Source organism: Erpetoichthys calabaricus, chromosome 11 (assembly GCF_900747795.2).
Source record: "Erpetoichthys calabaricus chromosome 11, fErpCal1.3, whole genome shotgun sequence".
In the NCBI taxonomy this organism is placed as follows: Eukaryota; Metazoa; Chordata; class Cladistia; order Polypteriformes; family Polypteridae; genus Erpetoichthys; species Erpetoichthys calabaricus.
Window position 1 is genome coordinate 147,578,443 of NC_041404.2, and position 18,679 is coordinate 147,597,121.

The 18,679-nt window shown below is 42.2% G+C and overlaps 1 protein-coding gene across 2 annotated transcripts in view; it reads right to left on the reverse strand.

Annotated features, from left to right (window-relative positions):
* The window catches only part of dnaja3a (DnaJ heat shock protein family (Hsp40) member A3a), a 30,926-nt gene extending 22,566 nt beyond the window's left edge, over nucleotides 1–8,360 (reverse strand). Inside the window, exon 1 of one of the 2 annotated variants that reach the window (XM_051933437.1) lies at nucleotides 8,108–8,360. In XM_051933437.1, coding sequence (XP_051789397.1) covers nucleotides 8,108–8,309 — 202 coding nt within the window. In that variant the 5' untranslated portion in view covers nucleotides 8,310–8,360. The remainder of the gene's footprint in view (nucleotides 1–8,107) is intronic. The other variant, XM_028814290.2, reaches the window with a different exon arrangement.
* Nucleotides 8,361–18,679: the final 10,319 nt, after the last annotated feature.

Sequence of the window (18,679 nt, forward strand, 5' to 3'; positions counted from 1 at the left end):
GCCAAACTGGAGCCCCATCACCCAGTACACAGTAAACATGTGTTCAAACTTTATAAACAAGTGCAAGTATTCAGTTTATTGATCATTAAATGATGGCAAAGTGACCTATAGTCGTGTGTTTACAGCAATGTCACTGCAAAATCATGACAGAAAGAAAAAGAAGAGCAACAACAGGGTTGAATTATGAGGAACGGTTAAAAGAGCTGAGCCTATACAGTTTAAGCAAAAGAAGATTAAGAAGTGACATTATTGAAGTGTTTAAAATTATGAAGGGAATTAGTCCAGTAGATCGAGACTGTTATTTTAAAAAGAGTTCATCAAGAACACATGGAAACAGTTGGAAACTTGTGAAGGGTAAATTTCGCACAAACATTAGAAAGTTTTTCTTTACAAAAAGAACGATAAGACACTTGGAATAATAGGACTAGCGAGCTTTGTTAGGCTGAATGGCCTGTTCTCGTCTAGAGTGTTCTAATGTTCTCACACCAGCTGAGCATCAAGCAAATCACAGAAGGCAATTACAAGACGAAGAACAAGAAAAAATAAGACAAGGCACTGAGCCACATTCACAAGCAAGAAGTAATCGTGAATACAGAGAAAATGAACAGCAGGTAAACATAATGGCTCATAGGCATGCAAAACAAAGTCTAGGATACAGAATTGAAGAGCAACAAGACAAATGTCCAGCTACAATCAAAAGGATCATTAAGTAGTCAAAACTTTCCACCATACGGAAGAATTGTTTTTACATCATTACCTCAATGTTTCTTTGAAGATAACTGCTTAGCAGAGTTACATTAACAACGTCATCAATGTCAAGCTGGACTTTTTCATGTTGAAAATAAGAGTGTGTTGCCAAAATAGAAAAGTTGCTCTAGATGAGCCGCCAGAAGAAACACTGTACAATAACTTATGACTTCTACAGGAACTGAAAGAGGTAACCCCAGATATACCTCGATCTATGAATTTGTGATATACGTCCAACTCATACTTACAATGGCAGTCCCTAGAGGTATTTACAGACCTTTTCGAGATGCACCAGTTGACCATCATAGTCATATTGAGCCTCCCGAGATCACACGATAAACAGAGCATATAACAATGGAAGAGGAATGTAGAACATTTTGTGATTGTGGAAAGGAATGTGCAAGCTACCCTTGCCAGCTACAAACAAATTTATGATGGAAAAAGATAAACACACTAACTAATCCAAATAAGACACTTCCTAAAAAGACCACGAAAGTGAAACTGCGCAAAACAAAATGATTCAACAATTAGCTGCAGAAGAAAGTGACAATTATGTGGATGATCAACTGTATTAATTAGTGCATAAAAAAGCTAACACATACATAAAAATAAAATAAAAAACTTACACATTAGAAATTAAATGTTTGCTATTAATAGTTCTCTACAGTAATGTTAATATTCAGTAAAAGTGTTCATATACGGGCGGCACGGTGGCGCAGTGGATAGTGCTGCTGCCTCGCAGTTGGGAGACCCGGGTCCTCCCTGCGTGGAGTTTGCATGTTCTCCCCGTGTCTGCGTGGGTTTCCTCCGGGTGCTCCGGTTTCCTCCCACAGTCCAAAGACATGCAGGTTAGGTGGATTGGCGATTCTAACTTGGCCCTAGTGTGTGCTGGGTGTGTTTGTGTGTGTCCTGCGGTGGGTTGGCACCCTGCCCAGGATTGTTTCCTGCCTTGTGCCCTGTGTTGGCTGGGATTGGCTCCAGCAGACCCCCGTGACCCTGCGTTCGGACTCAGCGGGTTGGAAAATGGATGTTCATATACAGTACATATGCAGTATAAGCAGCTGCTTTCAATATCTAGGAGACTACTGTACACGTTCAGTATCATATGATAAATGTTGTATTCATTAATATTGTAAGTCCCGAACAGAGTCATGGGGGTCTGCTGGAGCCTATCCCAGCTAGCATTGGGCACAAGGCAGGAACAAACCCTAGACAGGGAAACAGTGCGCACACACACAACAACCACACACTAGGGCCATTTTAAGAAACACCAATCCACCTAACCTGCATGTCTTTGGGAACCGGACCACTCAAGAAAACCCACGCAGATATGGGGAGAACATGCAAACTCCATGCAGAGAGAACCCGGGAGGCGAAACTTGGTCTCCACTGCGCCACCTGCTATGGCTATTTAAATATAAGTAGTGTATCCAGATGGAGTATCGCCACGACTGCTGAAGGTCTGTGCATCAGAGCTGGGGGGTCCTCTACAGCGCATCTTCAACCTGAGCCTGGAACAGGGGAAAGTCCCGAGGCTTTGGAAAACATCTTGCATCACCCCAGTCCCAAAGGTATCACGTCCTGGTGAGCTGAATGACTTCCGGCCTGTCACTCTAACATCACACGTGATGAAGACCATGGAGCGGCTGCTGCTTCACCACCTGAGGCTACAGGTCCAACACGCCCTCGACCCTCTGCAGTTCGCATACCAGGAGAAGGTGGGAGCGGAAGATGCCATCATCTATATGCTACATCGATCCTTCTCCCACTTAGACAGAGGCAGTGGCGCTGTAAGAATTATGTTTCTAGACTTCTCTAGCGCCTTCAACACCATCCAACCTCTGCTCCTTAGGGACAAGATGACAGAGATGGGAGTAGATTCATACCTGGTGGCATGGATCGTGGACTATCTTACAAACAGACCTCAGTATGTGCGTCTCGGGAATTGCAGATCTGACATTGTGGTCAGCAACACAGGAGCGCCGCAGGGGACTGTACTTTCTCCGGTCCTATTCAGCCTATATACATCGGACTTCCAATATAACTCAGAGTCCTACCACGTGCAAAAGTTTGCTGACGACACTGCTATCGTGGGCTGCATCAGGAGTGGGCAGGAGGTGGAGTATAGAAACCTCATCAAGGACTTTGTTAAATGGTGCGACTTAAACCACCTACAACTGAACACCAGCAAAACCAAGGAACTGGTGGTGGATTTTAGGAGACCCAGGCCCCTCATGGACCCCGTGATCATCAGAGGTGACTGTGTGCAGAGGGTGCAGACCTATAAATACCTGGGAGTGCAGCTGGACGATAAATTGGACTGGACTGCCAATACTGATTCTCTGTGCAAGAAAGGACAGAGCCGCCTGTACTTCCTTAGAAGACTGGCATCCTTCAACATCTGCAGTAAGATGCTGCAGATGTTCTATCAGATGGTTGTGGCGAGTGCCCTCTTCTACGCAGTGGTGTGCTGGGGAGGCAGCATTAAGAAGAAAGATGCCTCACGCCTGGACAAACTGGTGAGGAAGGCAGGCTCTATTGTTGGCATAGAGCTGGACGGTTTGACATCCGTAGCAGAGCAACGGGCACTCAGCAGGCTCCTATCAATTATGGAGAATCCACTACATCCATTAAACAGTGTCATCTCCAGACAGAGGAGCAGTTTCAGCGACAGACTGCTGTCACTGTCCTGCTCCACTGACAGACTGAGAAGATCATTCCTCCCCCAAACTATGCGACTCTTCAATTCCACCAGAGGGGGTAAACGTTGAACATTATTCAAGTTATTGTCTGTTTTTTACCTGCATTTTTTATTACTCTTTAATTTAATATTTTTTGCTGCTGGAGTATGTGAATTTCCCCCTGGGATTAATAAAGTATCTATCTATCTATCTATCTACAAGTAGAGCACAATAATATACAGTATGTAATATACAGTATTTTTCTGTGGCAGTTGTGTGGAGTGCAGTTACTTGCCATGTTATTTTTGTGTGACTTGGTATTTGTATTGCACAGTACTGTGTACAGCAGAGGTGTCGAACTCCGGTCTTGGAGGGCCGCAATGCTTGCAGGTTTTCATTCTAGCCACCTTCTTAATTAGTGACCCGTTTTGCTGCTAATTAATTTTTGCATTAGTTTTAATGAACTTGGCTCAGATCAGATCCCTTAGTTCTTTCTTTTTCCTTAATTCGCAGCCAAACAATAATGTGACACAAAACGAACAAACAGGTGACCAGCTAACCACATTATCTGAACATAAAGAAAGGCGACAGTCTTGGTAAGGTAGGTCTGTCAGGTCAATAATCAGAAACAGAAAATTGACAGTTTGGGAAATGTCTGCTGTGGCAGAATGAGAGCAGCAGCAAGTTGTGGAATTAAACAACAGGTTTAATTAACAGCCAGTATTGGCTTCTCATTAAGGAACTGGTTGGAGTTTGAAGCCTCAATGTAGCTGGTCACCTGTTGGCTTGTTTCACGTCACATTTCTGTATGGCTGCCATTTAATGAAGAAAAGAATCAATTGAGAGGACTGAATCCTTAAAAACAGAGCTATGAAAATGAAGGGAAAAGGAGATAATTAGCAGTGAAAACTGGTCAACTGTTAGAATGAAAACCTGTAGCCACTGCGGCCCTCCAAGCCCAGAGTTTGACACCCGTGGTGTACAGAATACAACATTAGCGTTACAACTGGTCCTTCAGTCCACAACCCCGTCGTAAGTCGAGGTACACCTGCATTTAGAAAACATAAGTATCAACAGATCCTTGGGCCTAATGTATAAATGGCACGTATGCACAAAAATGTTGCCTACACCCGTTTCCACACTCACATCGAGATGTGTAAAAACTAAACTTGGCGTAAAGCCACACACATTTTCACGGCAGCCTCATACCATGTGTACGCAAGTTTCTGCTCGGTTTTCCAAACAGGCGGCACCCAGTGTCAAAGCAGTACTACTGTTTCTGTGTGGTGTCCCTTTCTTTTTTAGAGTCTCATCCATGACACGTGATTTATCAAATGCACCGAAATTAACTGCACATCATTTACAAACTTAATTCACTTGATTGTAATCATTCTGTAACAATAGAATGGGTGCATGGAATGGCCAAACCATTCCAACTACCTTAGCTGCTTTAGCATTGTTAGAAGACATCGCAAATGGAAGAATTAGAAGAGAACGCATACTTATAGGTGATGATGATGACTGGCTTCTAAGTTGATTTCGATTTCCAAGAGTTATCCTCTTGGAGCTATGTGCTGAACTGGCACCGGCTTTACCAAGGTGGACTTTGAGGAATTGTGCTCTACCTGCTTCTTTGCAAGTTCTGTTAACCCTCAGGTTTTTAGCCACAGGAGCTTTTCAATGTAAACTTGCTGATCAATTGGGTACTTCACAATCATGAGGGTATTATCTGCTTGTCATCCAGATTCAGAAGATTTCCTTACACTGTGGTTGAACTGGCAAACATCAAAACAATTCACAGCAACGTCCAGTTTTCCCAAACATAATCGGACCAGTCAACTGCACACACATTGCTATTGCAACGACGCTGGTCAAGTTACATCATCCAGGGATGAATCACCAAAAGAATGAGCTGCCATTACATCATCTGTAGCAGGAGCTCCAGTAAAAACAGCAACTCTGCACAGTCACAGGTGCTTTTTCCAACTAGTGCGGCAAAAGGCAAGCAATCCCTTTTAGGACAGAGAGTCACCTCAAAGTGGCATGCAAAGAGCAGACAATCTACGTGTTGTGGCGCTCAGGGCCGATGTTACACTATTAAGGTACCTGCAGAGAATGAATTTGCTGATGTAAATAGAAAGCATTTCCACTCTATTAATGTGCTGCTCTATAGTCCACATAAAGCATGTAGCGTGCTGCACTAATGTGGCACACAATCGTGGCTTGCCCGTACCTAAAGAGATTCAGTATGATGAACCTGACCCACCAAATGATCAGCCAGATCGGATAGTGTTACAACTTTGTTTGAATGTAATTAGCAGAATGTAAAAACAGGTATTCAGATGCAGCATTTATTTTTTAAGCAATTCATTTAATATGTGGTCAATATAGATCCCTTAGTTAATTGGCCACATCTCTTACAGCATCCACTATTGCATTTTGTGACACGGGCAGATAGTGCTGCTGTGCCCAGTGCATTACTGAGGCAGAGGTGTGTGTACAGCCAACGGTCGAAGATGGTGCTGCTGTGCCCAGTGCATCACACCTGGAGTCTGGTCCTCAGCACAGGGGTCAGCTTTTGTAATATTGTCCGAAACAGAATAAACAGACGGTGGGATGCAACTTGCCTTTTCACATCGACTTTGATATCTGACCTCTTCTTTTTTATTTCAGGCACAGTGCAACTTTCTGAACATGAACTTTCGAGTGTGTCCGCCGCTCTGCATCACTCCATGAATTTCCTTTTACTGCTTAAGCCAACAAATAGTATGTTTTCCTTGCCTCTATTTCACATTTGCTGAAATTATTTTTTCCACATGCTTCTGCCATTGTCTTTTAACAAAACATTTAACTGAAGGGGCTATTTACATTGATATGCATATTCAAATATGCAACATTCGGGACGGAGTCAGGGGTGGGGCTGCAGGCATGTGCCTTAAAATTTACGATGATTGGTATTTATGAAAAGAAAGTGCATGGAACTTTGCTTATGCACAATTTTATGCATATAAAATTTTTTTGTGCATACATACATTTCCAGTTTTGTTCATACGCCATGTTTTAGTGTGAAATCTAGGCACGGAATTACACGAGGCACCTAATCTTTAACTTAGTTATTTGCATTTTATTTTTGGACCGTGGATGTGCATGTCTCACTAGCAAAATCAAAAAATGGAAAAGGGTGCATCAGACAAAAAATATTTAGGAATAGATTGGAAGAAAAAGTAAGTGTGACAGGCAAATACCATTCAGAGTACCTGCCAATGAAATAATGATAATTAATGGAATCTATTTGCAGTCTTTATTAACACGGGGTTACACTGTACAATGTTATTAGAAGTGCTGGGGAATACGAGGAGACTCTGATGAAAAAGGTAACACAACTATTTATAGCTTTTCCCCAGATTTGATTAAAACGTTCCTTATCTAGTTTTGTGTTATGTTATGGTTCTGAATGCTTGATACACATTTAAATAAAGGTCTAAACAATAGATTTGAATATTGCAAGTCAGCGGTTAACATAACGCGCTGACATGTAAACAAAAATTACGCAATTGCCTTTTATTTACTTATTTTTTATATAATTTTATTAACTTTATTGTAATCATTCATACAAAAAATAGGCTTGAAAAACAAGTCAACCCCCACCCCTGAGAGAGAGCATGGCCAACGGGGTAAAAGTTAAGGCTTGTAAACATACCTAAATTGATGAGTTTAATAGGCCAGTAGAGATGAATGGAGAAGAAAAAGAAAGGCGGAGATTAAACAATAGATTTGAATATTGCAAGTCAGCTGTTAACATAACGTGCTGACATGTAAACAAAAATTACACACTTGCCTTTTAAAGGAGGCACCTGGGTGGGTACAAGCACATAACACAATCAAGGTTCAAACACTGGGGCGTGAGTTGCTTTTGCTTATAACGGTTGTGGGTCACTGCTCCGATAATCGTCCTCGATTAACCCAAAAACTCCGACGATCGCTTTCAATTCACCAAGGGGGACAACTCCCTCCGATGTTCATGCTTGACCCCAGTCGATGGTGTGTCGCAACTCCAGAAATGTTGAAAAACACTGCATTGGAGTATATGTCAGCTGGAGTGTCTGGATAGTTTCACGGGGAATTTTCATCAGTTGCGGTCTGACGTTATCTTTACTTTCGCTCTTTAGTTTGTAAAATGTTGTCAATTTAATAGCGGAGGCCCTCAGAAACTCGAAGTAAATAGCTCAGGAAACAGATTTGTAATATAACTAAAGTAACGTAACATTTTTAAAACCGCACAATCCATTTTAGGGTCGCGTGAAACGTTGTCAAATACAGTACCTGGTCTAACCAAGCACAATCGTAAGAGTCGACATACCCGTCAGTGACAGTACTCCTAATTATCTAAAATATTGTACATTATCCATTGTGAGGAGTCCTCCCATGTATTAATCGCTGTACCACTACCGATTACTGATCATTCCTCCTGCCTCATAATAAATAGGCCGGCATCACTGGCGCTACAGATAAAAGACTTAACTAATCACTGGACGGAATCTCCTCCATGATGAACACTTATTGACTACATAACTATTTTTAAGGTATACTGATGGCTCTACCTTAAGAATCCATATTCCAAATGTTACCAATCCAATATAACAACTTGCTGAGTTTCCAGAAGGCCCACACACACTCACCGAAGTGTCGTGTCAATGTCAGGACAGCGCGTGGTCCCAGCAGACCAACCGTCCTGCAGTGCGCCGCTGTTACAGCTGTTTGAATCTGCCCAGAATGCGTCAGTCCGTTCGCATGAAGTTTGAGAAAGCCGCGCTGCTGCCTCGATAATAACACGAGGGTGAAACAGCGTGCAGACCAGGTACCAGTGTAGGACGCCATCATGCCGTAGGTCAAGCAGGCAGCTGACTGTCAGAGGCGCATGCGCTAGCTGCTGAAAGTCAGAGCGCAGTCGCCGTGAACGGCAAACTGGGACCCGCACATGCGTAGAAACGACTTTCTGGGAGGAGGAAATAGGTCGCGGATAGTGAGTGGCTGATAACTATAAGAATACATGAGATGTCAGAAAACAGAGCATTGCAGTGATATTCAATGTAACAGAACATTCTCATTCCAATTATTTGATCCTTAACAATACATTTCTCTTGCTATTTTTGATTTGCGCAAATTTTAGCTTTTAATGCTGTTTGTTACCAGGTGTGCAATGCAATGAACTGGCACCTTGTTCTGTGATGCCTCCTGCCTTTTCTAAAACAGTGGGTAACAATACACAACATAATTAAACCAACTCAGTGGCTGGAGTCTATCCTGACAGCAATGGACACAAGGCAGGAGTTCCAGTTCTACAACAGGGAGCCGGTCCATCATGGAGAAATAAATGACTGGATGAACGAATGTACGCACGCTCAGTGTAACATTTCTTTTGCCACTATTGTCATGTTAGATAAAAAAATTGGGTGGACCTTCTCCCAAAACTGAAGATGGTACAACTGGTTACATACTGTATTGTACTTCGCAGTGTGTGGAACTAAGTTGTGCTATAAAGCAGAGTTGGAGACAATTCATAAATAAACTTATCAATTCCAGTTCAACCAAGGAAATGGGATTGGAATTGTAAAAAGTCTAAATTAGCATAAGTCACCCTAATTGGTTGTGTTTATAAGAAATGTAATGATTTACGTCATGAGGTACAAATATGCAATAAACAAGAATGGTTGTGTCAGATATTTGAAATATTAAAATATGTGTTTCCATTTAAATGTTTAAAGTCTAAATATTCTTTATTGTAATAGAAATTTGTCATTTTTCACTCTCTGATAGGCCCATAGAAAAGGATCTAAAATAACATCATATTCGTATTCACTGACCTTGAAAGAGTCTAAAACAATACCCCACAGGCTTACGTTCGAAATTTGTCATTTTTAACCTTCTGGGAGTGGCTCTTAGAGAGCTAGGAACACCGGTAAAGAATCATATTTCAAAAATATTATTATATTCATGATCAGCAACCACTAACTAGCATAAAGCGACACTTCACATGACTAGATTACTGATCCCTGTTTCTTCCAAGATTTGTGAAAAGGAATAATTTTTCTCAGTTCCCATTAGGGGTGTGATGGGCGGCCTTAGCCATTACCCAGCCCGGACACCAGCTGGATTGAAGGACCTGGGAGAGAGCATCTGCGAGGCACTACCTCCCATGGGACGCTAGAGGGCAGCCCTCCCAGGCGGCTGTAGCACCACGGATTCCCTTGGGAGAAGGCGTTTAGTACAGCCCTTTTGGGTTCCGTGGGGGCCACCAGGGGGAGCTGCAGAGCCCTATAGTGGAGTGATTGCGGGTGATACTGGTGAGCCACCTGGAGCACTCCCAGGAGCAGAATAAAAGGAGCCGCCTCACTCCATTCGAGGGCCAGAGTCGGGTGGGAGAAGGACAAAGCTGGCCAGGAGGAGTGGAGGCAGAAGGAGAAATAGGGAGAGAGAGAGAGAGAGAGAGAGGCAAAGAAGAAGAAGAGGAGGAGGAGGACTGTGCTTTGGTGCTGGATGGTATTGATGGCACTGGAAAAATAAAAAAGATTCATCCTCACAGTGCTGCCAGCTTTGTCCTGGTGAGAATAAGTCTTGTAGAGTAGATAGATAATTGCATCCTCAACTCCAATCTTTGTCTGACAGGCAAAACTGGAGTGGGTCCAGGTAGTCTACCACAAGAGGACTCGTATAGTCCAGGACCTGTTTCTCAAAAATCTTAATGTGAGACAGAAGTACCAATGGTCTGTAGTCATTAGGTGAAGAGGCGCCCGATTTCTTTGGAACAGGAACAATGCAGGATATTTTCCACAGCAGCTGCACTTTCCAGAGCCTTAGGGACTGACTGAACAGGTGACAGAGGATACCAGGAAAATTCCTTTCATTCCAATTCAATTCCAGTTCTTTTCCTCTTGAGCTGGGTGCAAACCCAATTCCATTTCACACTCCAGGAAGTGAACTGGAATTGACCATGAACTCACAAGTCAATTCATCAATGGCCATAACCCTGCTATAAACTTTATGGATTATAGTCCAGTTGTTTCACCACTTGGGCACATTCCTGGACATAAAGAACTGGAGTGGAATGCATGGTTCCTTTGGCAATACTGATATTTTATTGGTCATTCTTATAAAGAGTATTGTGGTCCAGTATCCAATGGTAACCATTGAATCCTCCGTGTGGAAGTGATTTCAAAATTACACCTGACATTACCCTTGTTTATTCCCGTTATTACTTAACATACCTGTACTTGGTTTTTTTGAGTCGGTTATTCTGTAGTCTTTACTCATAGTTGAAGGATTTAGTCCTCAATTAAATCTGCTAGCACTTGTCTGGGCTTTCTCTAATGCCATTACATCTGTCTTGTGTATGAGGACACTGGGACTCCCAGCTGTCCTAATGTGCCCGCCTAAGCGTATTGTATAGCCGACGCATAGTCCAGAGACACCGTGTAATATTAAATCCCTTCACTTCTGCAATTAATTTGTAGCCTTTCCAATTCCAAGGCACCTCCAAACAGTATCAAATTTTACTGACCCTGTCATATAACCATATGAGAAAACAACTTCATATTAATTTATATTATTACTAGGGGGCTTTGCCCCATACTCGCTTTGCTCGCCAAGCCCCCAGCCTGTGCTACTCACTAGCCTCTTTGCAGCTCTGCCGCTCGCGTATGAGGATGCGGATGTACAATTTAAACAGATTTTTATTTTCATGGGAATTGTTACATATGCATTAACGCAACACATAACTGCCCGTGATTGAATTTCGTTTCTTTTTCTCTATTAAATAAAATTACTTTTTCTAATGTTTGGCTCAGTGCTTTGTTAATTGTCTTTGCAAAAGCTATTCTCACAGGAAACTGTAAACGTTTTAATAGGAATGGCATATCAAGATCTCCTTTGTTGGCTAATGTTATCCCCTGAAGATGGACTGCATTCCCTTTCTTGGATACATCCTTCTTTCTACAGTAATTCGTGTGGTGGAAGTCCAGACGGTGTTAACACTTGTAGATATTCTTCGTGATATTGTAAGTTGTTTTTATCTTCTGCACCATCACCACCAACTGTTTCAGCAGAGTCTATTGATACACACTTAACTAATGTGCCGATCAACATTTTTGGCGTTAATTCGTTTGCCTTCATTGTTTCTCGGTGCTGGGATTGCCAGTGTACTCATTTCTTCTGTAGATAACCCTTCGAGATTAAATTCTTCAATAAGATTTGGACATAGTAAGTCTTCTTTAATTGGGAACTTAAAGTGAGGAAAACAATAAAATGTATAAGAGCTGAGAGCGCAGGAAGTGTGTCTGACGAAAGCATTCAAACGAATGAGAGGTGAGAGGACCGTGGGCGTGGTTCAATATGGCTGAGAGGAGGGCGGGACTTGACAAAATCTCATGGCAAAAGTCTCGTCTCGCGGGACTTGACAAAATCTCTCTTCCAAAAAGTCTCATCTCACCAAAGGATTTGTTTTTTTATATAATAGAGAGATATTATAGCTCTCCCTCACAGCTCAAGCCTCCTGGTTTCAAATCTCAGCCCAGACTCTGCTTGTGTGGCATATGAACCTTCTCCCCATGTCTCTGTGGGATTTCCTACAGGTATTTTTTTTTCTGCACTTCCTATTCAAGTGTGTTAGGATACCTGGAGACTTTAAAATGGCCCAAAGTGTGAATGTGCCCTGTAATGATGATGGTCATGTGGACCTCTGGCCTTCAATCCATCATAGTGCTGTCCCTACATTGATGGATTGAAGGCCAGCGGTCCACATGACCATCATCATCACATTCTTCCATGTGAAGCCTGAAAACCATGAGGACTGATTGAGGTCACTTAGAATGCCTAGAGGGGGCTGGGTGGTCTCGTGGCCTTGGAACCCCTGCAGATTTTATTTTTTTTTCTCCAGACGTCTGGAGTTTTTTTTGGTTTTTCTGTCCTCCCTGGCCATGGGACCTTACTTTTATTCTATGTTAATTAGTATTGCCTAATCTTATTTTTATATTTTGTTTTTTTCTTTTTTTTTCTCTTCCTTTATCCTGTAAAGTACTTTGAGTTACGTCTTTTGTATGAAAATGTGCTATAGAAATAAATGTTGTTGTTGTTGTAATGACACCCCATGTCTAGTTCCAGCCTTGTATCCAGTGTTACTCGCATAAGCAGCGTGTTCTAGATATGCAGGTTAGAAGATGGATAGACATATTATTATATGATTCTGTTTGGCCATATACTGCATGCTCAAATTTACACCCTGCTGTGGGCCATCTGTGATGACTTGGCTGTCCTCGTCTTACTTAACTTACTACCATCTGCAATTGTAGCTCACCTTTAAGTTCTTTATGATCAGCCAAATTTGAGTTCTCAGACTGGAGCACCACTGTGGTGAGCCGCTTTTCATCCCAATTTAGTAATCAGACATCTGTTATTGCAGATTATATAAAAGGTCATCCATCCATCCATCCATCCATCCATCCATTTTCCAACCTGCTGAATCCGAACACAGGGTCACGGGTGTCTGCTGGAGCCAATCCCAGCCAACACAGGGCACAAACCAATCCTGGGCAGGGAGCCAACCCACCGCAGGACACACACAAACACACCCACACACACTAGGGCCAATTTAGAATCGCCAGTCCACCTAACCTGCATGTCTTTGGACTGTGGGAGGAAACCGGAGCGCCCGGAGGAAACCCATGCAGACACGGGGAGAACATGCAAACTCCACGCAGGGAGGACCTGGGAAGCGAACCTGAGTCTCCTAACTGCGAGGCAGCAGCGCTACCCACTGCGCCACCATGCCGCCCTATAAAAGGTCAGATTAATTAAATTATTTTATTGCTTCTGTACTAAAAAAGGAAGAATAAAAGAGCCCTGCTGAAGTAGTCTTGCAGGGCCAGACATATAACATATACTGTATATCTGGAGACAACCATGAGTGAATTGTGCTTAAAAGTGGGTGGGGAGCAATTAGACGGCTCACTGTGTTCATTCCAACACCCCCAGGCTGCCAGGTGGAGCCCTCCTTGCAGCGTGGAGATGCCCCGAATGACAGCAGGGAATTATGGACAGTGGACTTTTAATGCACAGCCCTGCTGGATACCATGGGGGCTGCCAGGAGTTGCTGCAGGGAGGCCCAGGGACTATTTTCCCTACACCCTGGAAGTACGACCCAGTCACATGGACAGAAGAAATGACGTGCTTCCGGGATGAAGAAAAGGAGTTTTACCTGACCTAGAAGTGATACAAAGTCACATGGACTGAGGGACAAACACTTCCGGGTCAAGGACTATAAAGGACTCTGGGAAATCCCAGACAGACAAGCTGAGTTGGGAGGCAGGGTGGCTAAGTGTCTGGGAGTGGAGGATTGTTTATTTGATTATTGGTTATTGTTATTGAGTATAGTGGAGTTATGGTGCTTTGTGCACTTTATTATTATAATAAATATTCATCTTTGGACTTTTACCTGGTGTCTGACGTGTGGTCTGAGGGTTCAAGGGAGCGAGAATGTCCTTATCTGTCACAATGGGCAATCCAAGCACAAAGAAATGATGAAGTCAAACGAATTAACGTGAAAAATGTCGATCGGTTACACGGCAAATTGGTTAAATGCGTATCAGTAGACTCTGCTGAAACAGTTGGTAGTGATGGTGCGGAAGATGAAAACATCAACTTACAATATCACGTAGAATATCTACAACCGTTAACACCGTCTGATCTTCCACCACACGAATTACTGTAGAAAGAAAGATGTATCCAAGAAAGGTAATGTAATACATCTTCAGGGGATAACATTAGACACCAACGGAGATCTTTATAGGCCATTTGTATTAAAACGTTTACAGTTTCCCGTTAGAAGAGCTTTTGCTGTGACAATTAACAAATCACAGGGACAAACATTCAAAAAAGTCAGTTTATTTATTAGAAAGAAAGAAATGAAATTCACTCACGGGCAGTTATACGTTGCGTTGTCACAATGTAACTCCAAACACAGAATCAAAATTCAATGCGATATTGATGAAAAGTTAAGAGAAAAAAAAGTTTTTACTGAAGTTTTACAGTAAATATGTAAGTTTAAAAAGTATTTGCATGTTAATTTCAAATCCAAACAGAACAAAATCGTATAAAGCAACAAATAACTCTAACGCAACATGAAACATAATTTACTTTCAAATTATTACATTTTTATATTTTTTAACAACAACATTTATTTATATAGCACATTTTCATACAAAAAGTAGCTCAAAGTACTTTACATAATGAAGAAAAGAAAAATAAAAGACAAAATAAGAAATTAAAATAAGACAACATTAGTTAACATAGAAAAGGAGTAAGGTCCGATGGCCAGGGTGGACAGAAAAAACAAAAAAAAAAAACTCTGTAGGGGTTCAAGGCCACGAGACCACCCAGTCCCCTCTGGGCATTCTACCTAACATAAATGAAATAGTCCTCTTTGTAGTTAGGGTTCTCACGGAGTCACTACAGACTTCGGGCTTTTAATCCATCAATCATTGTTGGAACATCATGGTGCTTTGGGTGCGCCACCACCAAAAGGACACCGGAAAAGGAAACAGAAGAGAGAGTAGGAGTTAGTACAGATTTTAGAGCCACCATGAATAGTTATTATAATGAACTGGATATACAGAGTATCAGGATTTAAATTACAGTGAAGTTATGAGAAGGCCATGTTAAAGTAATGTGTTTTCAGCAGTTTTTTAGAGTGCTCCACCTTATCAGCCTGGCGAATTCCTACTGGCAGGCTATTCCAGATTTTAGGTGCATAACAGCAGAAGGCCGCCCCTAAGGAGACACTCAGTTGAGGATCTGAGGTTGTGATTTGGAATATAAGATGTCAGACATTCTGATATATAAGATGGGGCGAGATTATTTAAGGCTTTATAAACCATAAGCAGAATTTTAAAGTCAATCCTGAATGACACAGGTGACCAGTGTAGTTTGTAATTAACTATGGTTAATTACTCGCTGCAATGTAAAATAGTTAGTTCTGTTATGCACATGTAACAATTCCCATGAAAATAACAATCTGTTTAAATTGTACAACTGCATCCCCATACGCGAGTGGCTGAACCGCAAAGTGACTAGCGTGTAGCACCGGCCCGGGTGTTGGCGAGCGAAGTGAGCAGGGGGCAAAGCCCCCTAGTTTTATATATTCTGCGCATGTGGGGGGGTGTTCAAGATGGACGTCTGTACTCATATCAGATTTGAATCTCAGCAGTCAAAAAAAAAAAATCAGGTATGAGGTGTGGACGAAAAAGGCACACTGACAGCAGGCAGATAATATTTCTTTAGTTCTCTTTATTATTCATTCGGAGTCACAGTAAGTAGAGATTCAAAGAGCATAACTTATTGCCGCAAAGCTCAGTTTGAACCCCGAATAAAAGTTAGGAGGGTTTTTTTATAATTCAGCATCTCGTGATTAATAAGACAGAAAAACATCCTTATCATCTAAGTAGAGTTAAACAATATGTCTGTTGAGCTAAGCATTATCTGTGTTCTCAAAGCTAAGCACAGGAGAGACGCCTTTGCATAAACTACATGTACTTTCTGCAGCCTTGTGACCTTGTCCCTGAAACATTCACTCTGAGAAAGGAAACAACAAGAAACAGCTTAGATTTTATTCATGTGGACACTATTACTCCTGAACCCTGGAATAACATATTTTTGTTAGTTCATAAGCCAAGCGTCTCTCACTGGCAAGTTACAAAATAGTTGTTATAAAAATTCTAATTTACTAAACACACAAAATACATGGTGCTGAGGAGAACATTCTTCTTCTACAGAGGCAAAGAATCAGATATGGCCAGCAGGGGGTGCCACTGAGCCCCAAACACACAGACACAACTACACCACACAGTCACAGGTTCAAATACAGAGTGTTTTTATTTTACAAAATAGCTTTTACAGGTTCCAAACTAAATACAGTCCTCGTCACAATTCCTTTCTTTTGTCACCTTCTCCACTCTCCGCCACCTCCCAATTCTAACTCTTCAAGAATACTTCTGGTACCACAACATTACAAGTTGGAAGCACTTCTGGGTCAAGTGGAAGCCCCTCAACATAAGGATATCGCTGTGCTGCATCTCCTCCAGTGGCACCCAAATATCCCAACAGGACTGACCATCTGGACTACATCTCCTAACATGCTCTGTGGGAGTACAAATGGGAGCTCTGCCCGGGGAATGCCGCCACTCAGTTTATAAACCCACCCCAGAAGCAGCCATTCTCCCGACTGGCTAAGTAACCAACAATCAACACCCATCCATCCATTTTCTTTCATTATGGCAGCTCTATCCTAGTTGGAATGCCAGACCACCCTCTATTGTACTCACGCAGGTCAGGGTCACTTTTAGCTGCAGTATGAAAAGACTTGCGCTTCTTCAGAAAATTACTGTTTTATGTTCAACGAGAGCATGCAAAAAAATGTTAAATGTGTGAAAATGCTAAACATGAAAACATTAAAACTAGATTCCATTGTAAATGTTTTTAGGCTGGATTAAGCCCCCACAGGTCACTGGGTGACTTAGCTCCATAACAGAGAGTTGATCATACTTTTAAAACTTCAGCATATTATTTCTAACTCGTGGTCACACTCAAGCGATTCATCGCCACCCAAACACCAAACACCCGGTTCTAGAGGCGAAGCCGCCATCGTGCCATTTAATTTTATCCGCCCCCTCACCCTATAATACCTTCACTCGTTTTCTAAACCAGTGTATTTAAAATTAAAATTTGTCGCAATTTCCTTAATGTCAAAAAAATTAAAGAAAATTTCTTCGTAGGTAGAAGAAAACTTGACTTACGCATTTAACGAATCTGTGACAAGTTTAATTAATTCATCAGTAAAATTCCGAATATAAAGCCGAGTGACGATTATAGACTTAATTTTCTTGAAAAAGACGTCGCCTCATATTCTCGCAAATACAACATTTAGCAAAAGTCTACTTCTTCACATCACACCTGAACTAGATATGTAATACTTTAATATAATTTACCTCCCAATTTCCAGGTTAAACGACTTCCAAAATTATATTTAAACTTGCGCTTTTAACAATAACAAAGATTGTAGAAACCAAACACTGAACACTACAAAAACTTTTGATTGTTGTGCTGCGTACTTGAGCTGCCACAATTCATGTGTTGTGACTTCTGAGCCCATTTTTCTTTGAAGCAAGTTAGCGACATTCGATGGGAAAAGACGAGCCTGCGTTTTATGTTCGGCCGCCTTTGTGCATGCACGCTTTGCACGACCGGCAGAACCAGTGCAGGATTTACTTATAAGCTACACAAGCTATAGCTTAGGGCCCCCGCCTTCTTGGGGGCCCCCAAAACAAATTGTCCGAGTGAGCAATTGTCATATATACTTAAATATACTACAGCATTATTTGTCCCAATCAGGCCGGGCCTTAGGCATAGGCGAAGTAGGCGACCGCCTAGGGCCCCGGATCAACTCCTTGGTCTAATTTTCACGCATTTCACAGAGCTTCCAGGGGGGCTCTGCCCCCCTCAGGGGGCCCCTGGACCCCCCTTTCACCTAGGGCCCCATAATACCTAAGACCGGGCCTGGGCAGAGCCGGGCCTGCACCTTAGTATTTTCGGCGAGTGGATACTCGAACGTTTCATCAAGCGTGGCCCCCATGATAATTTCGGTGTGTGGATAGTAGATTGTTTCAGAGTGCTCCACATTGGTCATTTCAACTCCCAGATACTCGATCGTTTCATCAAGGTGGTGGGGTTATTGCCAATACCCTCATATTGGTATTAGAACTGGTATTGTTTTTGGAGCACCCAGAACCCACTTATCATAGTGCCGCTGGCCATTGTGTGTATAGTAGTGTCCCTGCAGCAGTAGGCACATTCAAAAGCTGCTGTGCCTAAGGCAGTAACTGGGATGAGACTCCCAGTCTTACTCCTGGGGAGGGTTAAGGCAGCAGGGTGTCACAGTCCCCTATAATGAATCCTCCATCCCAATTGTCTGCTCCAGTTTCATGCCCAGACCAGCGATCTGTGCGTCCGTCAAGCTTAAACATCACTGTCATTATTTTCCCTCGTAATGAATGCAATGAGAAGTGAAGCATAACGACACCTGTTATTGGTTAACTGAACAGATTACAATATGCAAGCTTTCGAGGCCGCTCGGCCCCCTTCTTCATAATGAATGAATTACAAACTGCAACAACCCAAAAAGCTGCACATAATTTAATAAGGAGTTA